At 51.9% G+C, this 17,171-nt stretch overlaps 1 protein-coding gene across 1 annotated transcript in view; it reads right to left on the reverse strand.

Annotated features, from left to right (window-relative positions):
* LOC308074026 (son of sevenless homolog 1-like) overlaps positions 1 to 17,171 on the reverse strand; it is a gene marked incomplete at its 5' end in the record, with an annotated part of 159,817 nt that overhangs the window by 98,340 nt on the left and 44,306 nt on the right. The window contains 3 exon segments of the mRNA XM_080413363.1: positions 10,648 to 10,710; positions 11,431 to 11,548; positions 14,557 to 14,719. Of these exon segments, the coding sequence (XP_080269489.1) occupies positions 10,648 to 10,710; positions 11,431 to 11,548; positions 14,557 to 14,719 (344 nt within the window).

The following is a 17,171-nucleotide window of genomic DNA, read 5'->3' on the forward strand; positions in this document are numbered from 1 at the left end:
GTGGTCTTGTAGGAGGAGGAGGAGGGACTAGGACAGGTGGGAGGTCTTGTAGGAGGAGGAGGAGGGACTAGGACAGGTGGGTGGTCTTGTAGGAGGAGGAGGAGGGACTAGGACAGGTGGGTGGTCTTGTAGGAGGAGGAGGGACTAGGACAGGTGGGAGGTCTTGTAGGAGGAGGAGGGACTAGGACAGGTGGGAGGTCTTGTAGGAGGAGGAGGAGGGACTAGGACAGGTGGGTGGTCTTGTAGGAGGAGGAGGAGGAGGGACTAGGACATGTGGGAGGTCTTGTAGGAGGAGGAGGAGGGACTAGGACAGGTGGGTGGTCTTGTAGAAGGAGGAGGGACTAGGACAGGTGGGAGGTCTTGTAGGAGGAGGAGGAGGGACTAGGACAGGTGGGTGGTCTTGTAGGAGGAGGAGGGACTAGGACAGGTGGGAGGTCTTGTAGGAGGAGGAGGAGGGACTAGGACAGGTGGGTGGTCTTGTAGGAGGAGGAGGAGGAGGGACTAGGACATGTGGGAGGTCTTGTAGGAGGAGGAGGAGGGACTAGGACAGGTGGGTGGTCTTGTAGAAGGAGGAGGAGGGACTAGGACAGGTGGGAGGTCTTGTAGGAGGAGGAGGAGGGACTAGGACAGGTGGGAGGTCTTGTAGGAGGAGGAGGGACTAGGACAGGTGGGTGGTCTTGTAGGAGGAGGAGGGACTAGGACAGGTGGGAGGTCTTGTAGGAGGAGGAGGAGGGACTAGGACAGGTGGGTGGTCTTGTAGGAGGAGGAGGAGGGACTAGGACAGGTGGGTGGTCTTGTAGGAGGAGGAGGGACTAGGACAGGTGGGAGGTCTTGTAGGAGGAGGAGGAGGAGGGACTAGGACAGGTGGGTGGTCTTGTAGGAGGAGGAGGAGGGACTAGGACATGTGGGAGGTCTTGTAGGAGGAGGAGGAGGGACTAGGACAGGTGGGTGGTCTTGTAGGAGGAGGAGGAGGGACTAGGACAGGTGGGAGGTCTTGTAGGAGGAGGAGGGACTAGGACAGGTGGGAGGTCTTGTAGGAGGAGGGACTAGGACAGGTGGGTGGTCTTGTAGGAGGAGGAGGAGGGACTAGGACAGGTGGGAGGTCTTGTAGGAGGAGGAGGAGGGACTAGGACAGGTGGGTGGTCTTGTAGGAGGAGGAGGGACTAGGACAGGTGGGAGGTCTTGTAGGAGGAGGAGGAGGGACTAGGACAGGTGGGAGGTCTTGTAGGAGGAGGAGGAGGGACTAGGACAGGTGGGAGGTCTTGTAGGAGGAGGAGGAGGGACTAGGACAGGTGGGAGGTCTTGTAGGAGGAGGGACTAGGACAGGTGGGAGGTCTTGTAGGAGGAGGGACTAGGACAGGTGGGTAGTCTTGTAGGAGGAGGAGGAGGGACTAGGACAGGTGGGTGGTCTTGTAGGAGGAGGAGGAGGAGGGACTAGGACATGTGGGAGGTATTGTAGGAGGAGGAGGGACTAGGACAGGTGGGTGGTCTTGTAGGAGGAGGAGGGACTAGGACAGGTGGGTGGTCTTGTAGGAGGAGGAGGGACTAGGACAGGTGGGAGGTCTTGTAGGAGGAGGAGGAGGGACTAGGACAGGTGGGAGGTCTTGTAGGAGGAGGAGGGACTAGGACAGGTGGGAGGTCTTGTAGGAGGAGGGACTAGGACAGGTGAGAGGTCTTGTAGGAGGAGGAGGAGGGACTAGGACAGGTGGGTGGTCTTGTAGGAGGAGGAGGGACTAGGACAGGTGGGAGGTCTTGTAGGAGGAGGAGGAGGGACTAGGACAGGTGGGTGGTCTTGTAGGAGGAGGAGGAGGGACTAGGACAGGTGGGTGGTCTTGTAGGAGGAGGAGGGACTAGGACAGGTGGGAGGTCTTGTAGGAGGAGGAGGAGGGACTAGGACAGGTGGGAGGTCTTGTAGGAGGAGGAGGAGGGACTAGGACAGGTGGGTGGTCTTGTAGGAGGAGGAGGAGGGACTAGGACATGTGGGAGGTCTTGTAGGAGGAGGAGGAGGGACTAGGACAGGTGGGAGGTCTTGTAGGAGGAGGAGGAGGGACTAGGACAGGTGGGTGGTCTTGTAGGAGGAGGAGGAGGGACTAGGACAGGTGGGAGGTCTTGTAGGAGGAGGGACTAGGACAGGTGGGAGGTCTTGTAGGAGGAGGGACTAGGACAGGTGGGTAGTCTTGTAGGAGGAGGAGGAGGGACTAGGACAGGTGGGTGGTCTTGTAGGAGGAGGAGGAGGGACTAGGACAGGTGGGTGGTCTTGTAGGAGGAGGAGGAGGGACTAGGACAGGTGGGAGGTCTTGTAGGAGGAGGAGGAGGGACTAGGACAGGTGGGAGGTCTTGTAGGAGGAGGAGGAGGGACTAGGACAGGTGGGTGGTCTTGTAGGAGGAGGAGGGACTAGGACAGGTGGGAGGTCTTGTAGGAGGAGGAGGAGGGACTAGGACAGGTGGGTGGTCTTGTAGGAGGAGGAGGAGGACTGGACAGGTGGGAGGTCTTGTAGGAGGAGGGACTAGGACAGGTGGGTGGTCTTGTAGGAGGAGGAGGAGGGACTAGGACAGGTGGGTGGTCTTGTAGGAGGAGGAGGAGGGACTAGGACAGGTGGGTGGTCTTGTAGGAGGAGGAGGAGGGACTAGGACAGGTGGGAGGTCTTGTAGGAGGAGGAGGAGGGACTAGGACATGTGGGAGGTCTTGTAGGAGGAGGAGGAGGGACTAGGACAGGTGGGTGGTCTTGTAGGAGGAGGAGGGACTAGGACAGGTGGGAGGTCTTGTAGGAGGAGGAGGAGGGACTAGGACAGGTGGGTGGTCTTGTAGGAGGAGGAGGAGGGACTACGACAGGTGGGTGGTCTTGTAGGAGGAGGAGGAGGAGGGACTAGGACAGGTGGGTGGTCTTGTAGGAGGAGGAGGGACTAGGACAGGTGGGAGGTCTTGTAGGAGGAGGAGGAGGAGGGACTAGGACAGGTGGGTGGTCTTGTAGGAGGAGGAGGGACTAGGACAGGTGGGAGGTCTTGTAGGAGGAGGAGGAGGGACTAGGAAAGGTGGGTGGTCTTGTAGGAGGAGGAGGAGGAGGGACTAGGACAGGTGGGTGGTCTTGTAGGAGGAGGAGGGACTAGGACAGGTGGGAGGTCTTGTAGGAGGAGGAGGAGGAGGGACTAGGACAGGTGGGTGGTCTTGTAGGAGGAGGAGGGACTAGGACATGTGGGAGGTCTTGTAGGAGGAGGAGGGACTAGGACAGGTGGGAGGTCTTGTAGGAGGAGGAGGAGGGACTAGGACAGGTGGGAGGTCTTGTAGGAGGAGGAACTAGGACAGGTGGGTGGTCTTGTAGGAGGAGGAGGGACTAGGACAGGTGGGAGGTCTTGTAGGAGGAGGAGGAGGGACTAGGACAGGTGGGTGGTCTTGTAGGAGGAGGAGGGACTAGGACAGGTGGGTAGTCTTGTAGGAGTAGGAGGAGGAGGGACTAGGACAGGTGGGTGGTCTTGTAGGAGGAGGAGGGACTAGGACAGGTGGGAGGTCTTGTAGGAGGAGGAGGAGGGACTAGGACAGGTGGGAGGTCTTGTAGGAGGAGGAGGGACTAGGACAGGTGGGAGGTCTTGTAGGAGGAGGAGGAGGGACTAGGACAGGTGGGTGGTCTTGTAGGAGGAGGAGGAGGGACTAGGACAGGTGGGAGGTCTTGTAGGAGGAGGAGGGACTAGGACAGGTGGGTAGTCTTGTAGGAGGAGGAGGAGGGACTAGGACAGGTGGGAGGTCTTGTAGGAGGAGGAGGAGGGACTAGGACAGGTGGGAGGTCTTGTAGGAGGAGGAGGGACTAGGACAGGTGGGAGGTCTTGTAGGAGGAGGAGGAGGGACTAGGACAGGTGGGAGGTCTTGTAGGAGGAGGGACTAGGACAGGTGGGTGGTCTTGTAGGAGGAGGAGGAGGGACTAGGACAGGTGGGAGGTCTTGTAGGAGGAGGAGGAGGGACTAGGACAGGTGGGTGGTCTTGTAGGAGGAGGAGGAGGGACTAGGACAGGTGGGAGGTCTTGTAGGAGGAGGAGGGACTAGGACAGGTGGGAGGTCTTGTAGGAGGAGGAGGGACTAGGACAGGTGGGAGGTCTTGTAGGAGGAGGAGGGACTAGGACAGGTGGGTGGTCTTGTAGGAGGAGGAGGAGGGACTAGGACAGGTGGGAGGTCTTGTAAGAGGAGGAGGAGGGACTAGGACAGGTGGGAGGTCTTGTAGGAGGAGGAGGGACTAGGACAGGTGGGAGGTCTTGTAGGAGGAGGAGGAGGGACTAGGACAGGTGGGTGGTCTTGTAGGAGGAGGAGGAGGGACTAGGACAGGTGGGAGGTCTTGTAGGAGGAGGAGGAGGGACTAGGACAGGTGGGTGGTCTTGTAGGAGGAGGAGGAGGGACTAGGACAGGTGGGAGGTCTTGTAGGAGGAGGAGGGACTAGGACAGGTGGGTAGTCTTGTAGGAGGAGGAGGAGGAGGGACTAGGACAGGTGGGAGGTCTTGTAGGAGGAGGAGGAGGGACTAGGACAGGTGGGTAGTCTTGTAGGAGGAGGAGGAGGAGGGACTAGGACAGGTGGGTGGTCTTGTAGGAGGAGGAGGAGGGACTAGGACAGGTGGGTGGTCTTGTAGGAGGAGGAGGAGGAGGGACTAGGACAGGTGGGAGGTCTTGTAGGAGGAGGAGGAGGGACTAGGACAGGTGGGTGGTCTTGTAGGAGGAGGAGGAGGAGGGACTAGGACAGGTGGGTGGTCTTGTAGGAGGAGGAGGAGGAGGAGGGACTAGGACAGGTGGGAGGTCTTGTAGGAGGAGGAGGAGGGACTAGGACAGGTGGGTAGTCTTGTAGGAGGAGGAGGAGGGACTAGGACAGGTGGGAGGTCTTGTAGGAGGAGGAGGGACTAGGACAGGTGGGAGGTCTTGTAGGAGGAGGAGGAGGGACTAGGACAGGTGGGTGGTCTTGTAGGAGGAGGAGGAGGGACTAGGACAGGTGGGAGGTCTTGTAGGAGGAGGGACTAGGACAGGTGGGTGGTCTTGTAGGAGGAGGAGGAGGGACTAGGACAGGTGGGAGGTCTTGTAGGAGGAGGAGGAGGGACTAGGACAGGTGGGTGGTCTTGTAGGAGGAGGAGGATGGACTAGGACAGGTGGGAGGTCTTGTAGGAGGAGGAGGAGGGACTAGGACAGGTGGGAGGTCTTGTAGGAGGAGGAGGATGGACTAGGACAGGTGGGAGGTCTTGTAGGAGGAGGAGGAGGGACTAGGACAGGTGGGAGGTCTTGTAGGAGGAGGAGGATGGACTAGGACAGGTGGGTGGTCTTGTAGGAGGAGGAGGAGGGACTAGGACAGGTGGGTGGTCTTGTAGGAGGAGGAGGATGGACTAGGACAGGTGGGAGGTCTTGTAGGAGGAGGAGGAGGGACTAGGACAGGTGGGAGGTCTTGTAGGAGGAGGAGGATGGACTAGGACAGGTGGGTGGTCTTGTAGGAGGAGGAGGATGGACTAGGACAGGTGGGAGGTCTTGTAGGAGGAGGAGGAGGGACTAGGACAGGTGGGAGGTCTTGTAGGAGGAAGAGGGACTAGGACAGGTGGGTGGTCTTGTAGGAGGAGGAGGGACTAGGACAGGTGGGAGGTCTTGTAGGAGGAGGAGGAGGGACTAGGACAGGTGGGAGGTCTTGTAGGAGGAAGAGGGACTAGGACAGGTGGGAGGTCTTGTAGGAGGAGGAGGAGGGACTAGGACAGGTGGGAGGTCTTGTAGGAGGAGGAGGAGGGACTAGGACAGGTGGGTGGTCTTGTAGGAGGAGGAGGATGGACTAGGACAGGTGGGAGGTCTTGTAGGAGGAAGAGGGACTAGGACAGGTGGGTGGTCTTGTAGGAGGAGGAGGAGGGACTAGGACAGGTGGGAGGTCTTGTAGGAGGAGGAGGGACTAGGACAGGTGGGTAGTCTTGTAGGAGGAGGAGGAGGAGGGACTAGGACAGGTGGGAGGTCTTGTAGGAGGAGGAGGAGGGACTAGGACAGGTGGGTAGTCTTGTAGGAGGAGGAGGAGGAGGGACTAGGACAGGTGGGTGGTCTTGTAGGAGGAGGAGGAGGGACTAGGACAGGTGGGTGGTCTTGTAGGAGGAGGAGGAGGAGGAGGGACTAGGACAGGTGGGAGGTCTTGTAGGAGGAGGAGGAGGGACTAGGACAGGTGGGTGGTCTTGTAGGAGGAGGAGGAGGAGGGACTAGGACAGGTGGGAGGTCTTGTAGGAGGAGGAGGAGGGACTAGGACAGGTGGGTGGTCTTGTAGGAGGAGGAGGAGGAGGGACTAGGACAGGTGGGAGGTCTTGTAGGAGGAGGAGGAGGGACTAGGACAGGTGGGTAGTCTTGTAGGAGGAGGAGGAGGGACTAGGACAGGTGGGAGGTCTTGTAGGAGGAGGAGGGACTAGGACAGGTGGGAGGTCTTGTAGGAGGAGGAGGAGGGACTAGGACAGGTGGGTGGTCTTGTAGGAGGAGGAGGAGGGACTAGGACAGGTGGGATGTCTTGTAGGAGGAGGGACTAGGACAGGTGGGTGGTCTTGTAGGAGGAGGAGGAGGGACTAGGACAGGTGGGTTGTCTTGTAGGAGGAGGAGGAGGGACTAGGACAGGTGGGAGGTCTTGTAGGAGGAGGAGGAGGGACTAGGACAGGTGGGTGGTCTTGTAGGAGGAGGAGGATGGACTAGGACAGGTGGGAGGTCTTGTAGGAGGAGGAGGAGGGACTAGGACAGGTGGGAGGTCTTGTAGGAGGAGGAGGATGGACTAGGACAGGTGGGAGGTCTTGTAGGAGGAGGAGGAGGGACTAGGACAGGTGGGAGGTCTTGTAGGAGGAGGGACTAGGACAGGTGGGTGGTCTTGTAGGAGGAGGAGGAGGGACTAGGACAGGTGGGTTGTCTTGTAGGAGGAGGAGGAGGGACTAGGACAGGTGGGAGGTCTTGTAGGAGGAGGAGGAGGGACTAGGACAGGTGGGAGGTCTTGTAGGAGGAGGAGGATGGACTAGGACAGGTGGGTGGTCTTGTAGGAGGAGGAGGAGGGACTAGGACAGGTGGGTGGTCTTGTAGGAGGAGGAGGATGGACTAGGACAGGTGGGAGGTCTTGTAGGAGGAGGAGGAGGGACTAGGACAGGTGGGAGGTCTTGTAGGAGGAGGAGGATGGACTAGGACAGGTGGGTGGTCTTGTAGGAGGAGGAGGATGGACTAGGACAGGTGGGAGGTCTTGTAGGAGGAGGAGGAGGGACTAGGACAGGTGGGAGGTCTTGTAGGAGGAAGAGGGACTAGGACAGGTGGGAGGTCTTGTAGGAGGAGGAGGAGGGACTAGGACAGGTGGGAGGTCTTGTAGGAGGAGGAGGAGGGACTAGGACAGGTGGGAGGTCTTGTAGGAGGAAGAGGGACTAGGACAGGTGGGAGGTCTTGTAGGAGGAGGAGGAGGGACTAGGACAGGTGGGAGGTCTTGTAGGAGGAGGATGGACTAGGACAGGTGGGAGGTCTTGTAGGAGGAGGAGGAGGGACTAGGACAGGTGGGAGGTCTTGTAGGAGGAGGAGCAGGGACTAGGACAGGTGGGAGGTCTTGTAGGAGGAGGAGGAGGGACTAGGACAGGTGGGAGGTCTTGTAGGAGGAGGAGGAGGGACTAGGACAGGTGGGAGGTCTTGTAGGAGGAGGAGGAGGGACTAGGACAGGTGGGAGGTCTTGTAGGAGGAAGAGGGACTAGGACAGGTGGGTGGTCTTGTAGGAGGAGGGACTAGGACAGGTGGGAGGTCTTGTAGGAGGAGGAGGAGGGACTAGGACAGGTGGGAGGTCTTGTAGGAGGAGGAGGAGGGACTAGGACAGGTGGGAGGTCTTGTAGGAGGAGGAGGAGGGACTAGGACAGGTGGGTGGTCTTGTAGGAGGAGGAGGAGGGACTAGGACAGGTGGGTGGTCTTGTAGGAGGAGGAGGGACTAGGACAGGTGGGAGGTCTTGTAGGAGGAGGAGGGACTAGGACAGGTGGGAGGTCTTGTAGGAGGAGGAGGAGGGACTAGGACAGGTGGGAGGTCTTGTAGGAGGAGGAGGGACTAGGACAGGTGGGTGGTCTTGTAGGAGGAGGAGGGACTAGGACAGGTGGGAGGTCTTGTAGGAGGAGGAGGGACTAGGACAGGTGGGAGGTCTTGTAGGAGGAGGAGGAGGGACTAGGACAGGTGGGAGGTCTTGTAGGAGGAGGAGGAGGGACTAGGACAGGTGGGAGGTCTTGTAGGAGGAGGAGGGACTAGAACAGGTGGGAGGTCTTGTAGGAGGAGGAGGAGGGACTAGGACAGGTGGGAGGTCTTGTAGGAGGAGGAGGAGGGACTAGGACAGGTGGGAGGTCTTGTAGGAGGAGGAGGGACTAGGACAGGTGGGTGGTCTTGTAGGAGGAGGAGGAGGGACTAGGACAGGTGGGAGGTCTTGTAGGAGGAGGAGGAGGGACTAGGACAGGTGGGTGGTCTTGTAGGAGGAGGAGGAGGGACTAGGACAGGTGGGAGGTCTTGTAGGAGGAGGAGGAGGGACTAGGACAGGTGGGAGGTCTTGTAGGAGGAGGAGGGACTAGGACAGGTGGGTGGTCTTGTAGGAGGAGGAGGAGGGACTAGGACAGGTGGGTGGTCTTGTAGGAGGAGGAGGAGGGACTAGGACAGGTGGGAGGTCTTGTAGGAGGAGGAGGAGGGACTAGGACAGGTGGGAGGTCTTGTAGGAGGAGGAGGAGGGACTAGGACAGGTGGGAGGTCTTGTAGGAGGAGGAGGAGGGACTAGGACAGGTGGGTGGTCTTGTAGGAGGAGGAGGGACTAGGACAGGTGGGAGGTCTTGTAGGAGGAGGAGGAGGGACTAGGACAGGTGGGAGGTCTTGTAGGAGGAGGAGGAGGGACTAGGACAGGTGGGAGGTCTTGTAGGAGGAGGAGGAGGGACTAGGACAGGTGGGTGGTCTTGTAGGAGGAGGAGGAGGGACTAGGACAGGTGGGAGGTCTTGTAGGAGGAGGAGGGACTAGGACAGGTGGGAGGTCTTGTAGGAGGAGGAGGAGGGACTAGGACAGGTGGGAGGTCTTGTAGGAGGAGGAGGAGGGACTAGGACAGGTGGGAGGTCTTGTAGGAGGAGGAGGAGGGACTAGGACAGGTGGGAGGTCTTGTAGGAGGAGGAGGAGGGACTAGGACAGGTGGGTGGTCTTGTAGGAGGAGGAGGGACTAGGACAGGTGGGTGGTCTTGTAGGAGGAGGAGGAGGGACTAGGACAGGTGGGAGGTCTTGTAGGAGGAGGAGGAGGGACTAGGACAGGTGGGAGGTCTTGTAGGAGGAGGAGGGACTAGGACAGGTGGGTGGTCTTGTAGGAGGAGGAGGAGGGACTAGGACAGGCTGGAGGTCTTGTAGGAGGAGGAGGAGGGACTAGGACAGGTGGGTGGTCTTGTAGGAGGAGGAGGAGGGACTAGGACAGGTGGGAGGTCTTGTAGGAGGAGGAGGAGGGACTAGGACAGGTGGGAGGTCTTGTAGGAGGAGGAGGAGGGACTAGGACAGGTGGGTGGTGCTAAGTTGAGAACCAGGTATACTTAATGAACTGGAGGCGTGTCCACATAAAAACATAATTTTAACACTTTCTGTACACTGAATAGGCATGCAAACAGCCCGAGGTGAAAAAGGTGACAACGTGTTGTTTTCTTTCGGGTCAGGTGTCACACAATTGCCCTATTTGGGTTCAAAAAGGTGACTGTAGCTGAAAAGTGACACTTTTGCATGTCTTTAAAATGATCCTCCTAGTATAACCATAATACCTGATGATTTAGGAGGGGGGGATCACTGAAAATCACGGCCCCGTCTTTAATAAACACCAATACATACTAATACACAACATTATACATGTTACACACATATACAACACACTGTTACACACAACACAACACATTATACACAACTGTCAGAAACTGCAAGGTTCATTTCCCCTCCGCTCCACAAGGAGACACCACAATGGGGTTCAGACTGGTACCTGTGGTGGTGACCTCACTTCCTCCCACTATAAAAGCAGGACTGGATTCCCATTCTCCCCTTGTATTGTCCTTTGTTTCCAAACACATGCGGCCGGCCTGTGTGTTTGCCGTGTGCTGCCCATGTTCTGATGTTTGCCATGCGTGTGTTAAACCTGGTATAACGTAAGTTCCAGTGTTTTACTTCTAGTGATGTGGATTATATGATTATATTTAAGAATTGACGAACTTGAGTTATATGGATATTTAGATGTGTTTAATATTATGAAGTAAATACTTGGCCAATTATTATTTTGATGATATACCTTAATGTATAATATGATTTAAAGGCCATACTTATGTTTGATATTTTATCTGGCATGATATTATAATTTTTGTCTTTGTGTCTTTGTTTAGAACCATGGCATCATCATGAAACCCAATGTCAACCCTATTCATCATTATCCGACTAAAATAAAATGGATATTTGATTGCAACCTTTGTTTCCTGGTGGTTTGTGGCTCCAGTATGAACTTTATGAACAACAACACTGTTATACACACCACAACACACACATACGACAACATATAATACACAGAGCACAACACACCTATACAACACTATTATAACTATTAATATAACTATTATAACTACAACTATTATACACAAACAACACACCAGCGTTACACAACAACACACAGTGTGTACGTTACCATGACGACGCAGGAAGTCTGGATTCCCTTCCTCTGTCTTCAAGATGTTGGTCAAATAGATTCCTACAAACACACACACACACACACACACACACACACACACACACACACACACACACACACACACACACACACACACACACACACACACACACACACACACACACACACCTCAGGAATGCTCCCCCCTTATATTTGTATGTTGAATCAGAACCCTAGTCCCTACCAGACCTGTTCTATGTTGAATCAGAACCCTAGTCCACCCAGACCAGTTCTATGTTGGATCAGAACCCTAGTCCCTACCAGACCTGTTCTATGTTGGATCAGAACCCTAGTCCCTACCAGACCTGTTCTATGTTGGATCAGAACCCTAGTCCCTACCAGACCTGTTCTATGTTGGATCAGAACCCTAGTCCCTACCAGATGGTTCCTAATGCTCAGACAGAGCCTTTAGGCAAGGCAGCATGCTCTATCAGTGCTCCATCTGCCTGGAATGAGCTCCAGAAGTCTTTAAAACTCAGTTCACTTCCTTCTCTGGGTCAATTCAGGGAAATGGTTTTCAACACTTTTGTTAAAGATTGTACCTGCTTTATTGAATTTTTGTTTTATCTGTTGGAGTTCTTTGAGTATTTTGTTTTTTTGAATATTTTTTGATTCATGTATTTTAATATTGCTGTATATAAATGTCTCTACCTATCTCGCTACATTGAAAATGAGGGCCTGCCCCTCAACTGTACTCCCAGTTGAAATAAAGGTTATGATGATGATGATGATGGAACGTACCAAAGAAGGGAACACAGGGGGGGTTGATGGATCGTAGCTTAAGAAGGTATTTCTTGTAATGATCTTCACTCAGTTCATGAGCTTCTTCTAGAACTTTCCTCTGACGACCTGGAATCATCTGTCAATTAAAGACACATTCATTAACTGTTAATAAAACTATACTACCACATTAACATTTGGAAAAGAGTCTAGGATGTGTGGAGCGTTGTCCAGGGTGTTTTAGAGAAGAGAGAAGAGTCTAGGACGTGTGGAGCGTTGTCCAGGGTGTTTTAGAGAAGAGAGAAGAGTCTAGGACGTGTGGAGCGTTGTCCAGGGTGTTTTAGAGAAGAGAGAAGAGTCTAGGACGTGTGGAGCGTTGTCCAGGGTGTTTTAGAGAAGAGAGAAGAGTCTAGGACGTGTGGAGCGTTGTCCAGGGTGTTTTAGAGAAGAGAGAAGAGTCTAGGACGTGTGGAGCGTTGTCCAGGGTGTTTTAGAGAAGAGAGAAGAGTCTAGGACGTGTGGAGCGATGTCCAGGGTGTTTTAGAGAAGAGAGAAGAGTCTAGGACGTGTGGAGCGTTGTCCAGGGTGTTTTAGAGAAGGGAGAAGAGTCTAGGACGTGTGGAGCGTTGTCCAGGGTGTTGTAGAGAAGGGAGAAGAGTCTATGACATGTGGAGCGTTGTCCAGGGTGTTGTAGAGAAGGGAGAAGAGTCTAGGACGTGTGGAGCGTTGTCCAGGGTGTTTTAGAGAAGAGAGAAGAGTCTAGAACGTGTGGAGCGTTGTCCAGGGTGTTTTAGAGAAGAGAAAAGAGTCTAGGACGTGTGGAGTGTTGTCCAGGGTGTTTTAGAGAAGAGAGAAGAGTCTAGGACGTGTGGAGCGTTGTCCAGAGTGTTTTAGAGAAGAGAGAAGAGTCTAGGACATGTGGAGCGTTGTCCATGGTGTTTTAGAGAAGAGAGAAGAGTCTAGGACATGTGGAGCGTTGTCCAGAGTGTTTTAGAGAAGGGAGAAGAGTCTAGGACATGTGGAGCGTTGTCCATGGTGTTTTAGAGAAGAGAGAAGAGTCTAGGACATGTGGAGCGTTGTCCAGAGTGTTTTAGAGAAGAGAGAAGAGTCTAGGACGTGTGGAGCGTTGTCCATGGTGTTTTAGAGAAGAGAGAAGAGTCTAGGACATGTGGAGCGTTGTCCAGAGTGTTTTAGAGAAGAGAGAAGAGTCTAGGACATGTGGAGCGTTGTCCAGGGTGTTTTAGAGAAGAATCTAGGACGTGTGGAGTGTTGTCCAGAGTGTTTTAGAGAAGAGAGAAGAGTCTAGGACGTGTGGAGCGTTGTCCAGGGTGTGAAGAGAGAAGTGTCTAATGATTTTATTTTCACGTCACTTCAGTCAGAGTTTTCACACCCCATTCACACATGCTGTCAGCCAATCAAATTCATTCAATCTCTGCAAATTATCCACCCGCGTCCCTTTGAAGTTTCACCCAGGAAATCACTCTGTTTTCTCACTGTTCAGCCTCAGTGTCTCACGGCAGAAGTGGCTGCGACCGTCTGCCCTTGTTATTTATATATAGTTGATCCTTCCACACCGTGGTACAATAGCGTCCGTGTGTAAAAATCTGCGTCGGCAGGTGAAATCCAGACGATCGGCTAACAGCTAACCAAACCCAGACCTCTGGACCCGGCCATTACATCCGGTGGATCGGTCACAACGCCATGGTACCGAGGTAACTGAGTAAAGGGGAGACTGATTTACTTTAGTGGAGTATACACCACCCTATACCCTATGTATAGGTATGGAGCTACGGGGATCACTCAGCGTCTTTAACTCTTTGACTGCGGACGACGCGATAACGCGTCAAGTGCTACTTTGTCCAGTTGGCCGTCGACGCGTTTGACGCGCTGGACGCGCGTTCATTGTTTAATCTCTGATTGCGCTATGCTGCTTAATATTCAATGTTATTTTCGAGTTCTACTTACTTCACCCACATCTGCATCCGGTTTCATGACCTGGATTCCGTTTCCGGTTTTTGATTTTTTTCCCCGGTCATTTTCGTCCAAAATAGGTAAACAAACGGTTTTTCACACGGTCTAACAGACAAACGGACAGGTTCTCTTCTATAATCTATGGTCTGGGTGACGATCAGTCATCGCCGTCGTGTATCACATCGTAATTTTGGACGATCAAAACAATCTGGGACTACGTCACATCCGTTTTCATGTTTTTCCCTGTCTAATCTTCCAAGAAGGGTGACAGTGACCCAACGACCTGATCAAGCTGTCATGTGCTGCTCTCTAGTGGCGGATTTGTGCTGTGCCTTTAAATTATGTGTCTTCAAATTATTTTCATGAAAAAAATTCAAAATATAAAAATAAAAAAACACGAAAATTGCTGGCACTGGGGGAGTACTTTATGAAAATACTCTGGCAGTCAAAGAGTTAAGAGGCATTAACATAATAATACTATTATTATTTTTATTATTAACAGGAGAACTCGACGCCGGGATCTGAGCGTTTTTGGAGTTGTTTTATGTTGGTATTTCTATTTATTTTATTTGCTGGGATTTTAACTGAATTGAAGGAGTTATTTTGTGTTGGTTTGGGAAACAAACTATTTCACTGTGGGTTTTTGTGTTATGAACTGAACTATAAGGTGCTCAGTAAAATCCCCAGAAAGGTAGTTTTCATATAAACCAAGACTGCGTCTTTTTTCTATGGAACTGTTGGACTGTGTTCTGTTTGGGGAGAAACAGGTTAAGTTTAAATATACACTGAAACTGAATATTAATGTGTTGGGTCTCTTTCATAAGTTGTGTGAATTCAAACTGCATACTTTATGGTGATATTTGGTGTGTTTGTATACTATGGTTCATGTTAGAGAGTGCATGAGGATTTTTATGGCTTGTAATACATGTAATTCAATTCAATTCAATTTTATTAAAGTGTCAAATCACAACAAGTTGTCTCAAGACACTTTACATGTAGAGAAGAGACCCGACATCCCACCCTGAGCAAGACATTTTGCGACAGTGGCAACGAAAAACTCCCTCTTAACTGGAAGAAACGTCAGGCAGAGCCTAGGCTCTAGGGTGGTGGCATGTACCATGTGGAGGGTTGCTTTAAACTTTAAATTAATTCACTACTAATAATAAGTTGTGTTACCTCAAAGGTGTGGTCCAGCCGGTAAACAGGTGAAGAGTTCATGGCGCTGACGACCTCCAGAACGCCATTAAAGTTGTTGAGTTCCTGGAACACCTGAAGAACCTCTATGATCCTGGAGACCACCTGCACCCTCTCTTCTATGTTCTCTGTCTCTACAATACACCTGTTCATGACATGTTAATGACATGTTAATGACATGTTAATGACATGTTCATGACATGTTAATGACATGTTAATGACATTTTAATGACATGTTCATGACATGTTAATGACATGTTCATGACATGTTCATGACATGTTCATGACATGTTAATGACATGTTCATGACATGTTCATGACATGTTCATGACATGTTAATGACATGTTAATGAACACCTGAAGAATCTGTATGATCCTGGAGACATTAGTATTATGTAAGTATGTTTTCTCAGAGTACAGCAGTGACACAAACAGTTGTTGTTTAACTACATGTTCAGTCTGATCAGAGTTAGACCCATATGTGCACAATGTAGTTCTTTTTTTATCACTGTTTGGTACGTTTGGTAAGGATTAGAGGCACAGTGTGGCCCTATATGGGGCGGCCATAGCTGAGTGGTTAGTGAGCCCGCCTAGGGAGCCAGAGGCTCTGGTTGCCCCAGGTACGATTCCAGGCCAGGTCAGCAAATGTGTCGATGAAAATATGTCCCTGAGCAAGACTCTTAACCCCTAATTGCTCACAGGCCCTCATTGGAAACAAGACCGCAAGGACTTTCATGAACGGACTTGTTAAAAGGAATTATCCTTACAGTGTGGCCCCTGAACACTGTTTGGTAAGGATTAGAGGCACAGTGTGGCCCCTGAACACTGTTTGGTAAGGATTAGAGCCACAGTGTGGCCCCTGAACACTATTTGGTAAGGATTAGAGGCACAGTGTGGCCCCTGAACACTGTTTGGTACGTTTGGTAAGGATTAGAGCCACAGTGTGGCCCCTGAACACTGTTTGGTAAGGATTAGAGCCACAGTGTGGCCCCTGAACACTGTTTGGTAAGGATTAGAGCCAAAGTGTGCTTGTGGCCCCTCAGGACCCTAACATGGCCCCTGGTGTGACTATCCTCATGTCAGACCCCTGACCAGCGTTGGTGCGGATCAGAGCAACGTAGCATCCTTACGTTTGTTATGTCTTTTAATAATAGGAAGGAGCCTCGTCCACCCATTAGGCAACTTTAAATAATAGGAAGGATTCAGCACTAAGTCAGGACGGCCTCTATAGAAGAAATGTTGCCAGGTTGGGTTAGGGTTAGTGTTAGAAACCCTCTTTAACCCTCTAACCCTCTATAGAAGAAATGTTGCCAGGTTGGGTTAGGGTTAGTGTTAGAAACCCTCTATAACCCTCTAACCCTCTATAGAAGACATGTTGCCAGGTTGGGTTAGGGTTAGGGTGAGAAACCCTCTATAACCCTCTAACCCTCTAGAGAAGAAATGTTGCCAGGTTGGGTTAGGGTTAGTGTTAGAAACCCTCTATAACCCTCTAACCCTCTATAGAAGAAATGTTGCCAGGTTGGGTTAGGGTTAGGGTGAGAAACCCTCTATAACCCTCTAACCCTCTAGAGAAGACATGTTGCCAGGTTGGGTTAGGGTTAGTGTTAGAAACCCTCTATAACCCTCTAACCCTCTATAGAAGACATGTTGCCAGGTTGGGTTAGGGTTAGTGTTAGAAACCCTCTTTAACCCTCTAACCCTCTATAGAAGAAATGCTGCCAGGTTTCAGAGTCTCTCCAGCTCTAACAGAAAGTACATTTGGCAGGATATCGATTTCATCCAATCAGGAGAGAGAACACATGCAGGATACAGGATGAGCAAGTGGAATTGGAAAGTGATGAAACAAATAAATGAGCAGACAAAACTGTAACTGGAACACAAGCTGATCATTTGGTTCCATGTGTACACTCTCAGAGTTACAGACCTGTAAGGGTCCATTTGGTTCCATGTGTACACTCTCAGAGTTACAGACCTGTAAGGGTCCATTTGGAACCCCTATAGGCCTTCAGGCTTTTTTGTGCTTTCATCCTTTTGCATTAATTTTGAATAAAGTGATCAATCAAAGATTCAATCAACTGGATGAGATTTTAAAATGTATTTTCTGTCCCTAAATAGAGCTGAAGATGGGTTTCTCCAGACCACAAAACCCCAAATCAAATCAAGCATATATTCATCAGCAAGAAATTCAGGAGATCCCTCCAAGAGGTCAAGAGGTCAGGGTGAAAAGAGGAGCGGATGACCATCAGACCATCATCTCCTAACAGGAACATTCTGGATAAAACTCAAGAAATTCACAAATACAGCAAGAAAAGTCAGCACAAGGTACAATATTCCAAATCAGCCTCTCAAACCGGTTCCACCCCCTGAACCAGCTGGAAGAACAACATCAAACAGTGGACCAGCGTTGGCAGAACATGAAGAGGCCATGGATAGAGACATGAAGAGGCCATGGATAGAGACATGTGGGAGGAAGACAAGACTGAGGAAAAACTCTACAGAAAATACAGACCAAAGTAAACAGGCCAAAGACAGTCTCAACAATAGCCGTACAAGAGATGCAAAAGCTAAAGCACAACAACATTACACCACAAACTGGT

Source organism: Gymnoscopelus braueri (genome assembly GCF_963280865.1).
Source record: "Gymnoscopelus braueri genome assembly, chromosome: 2".
NCBI lineage: Eukaryota > Metazoa > Chordata > Actinopteri > Myctophiformes > Myctophidae > Gymnoscopelus > Gymnoscopelus braueri.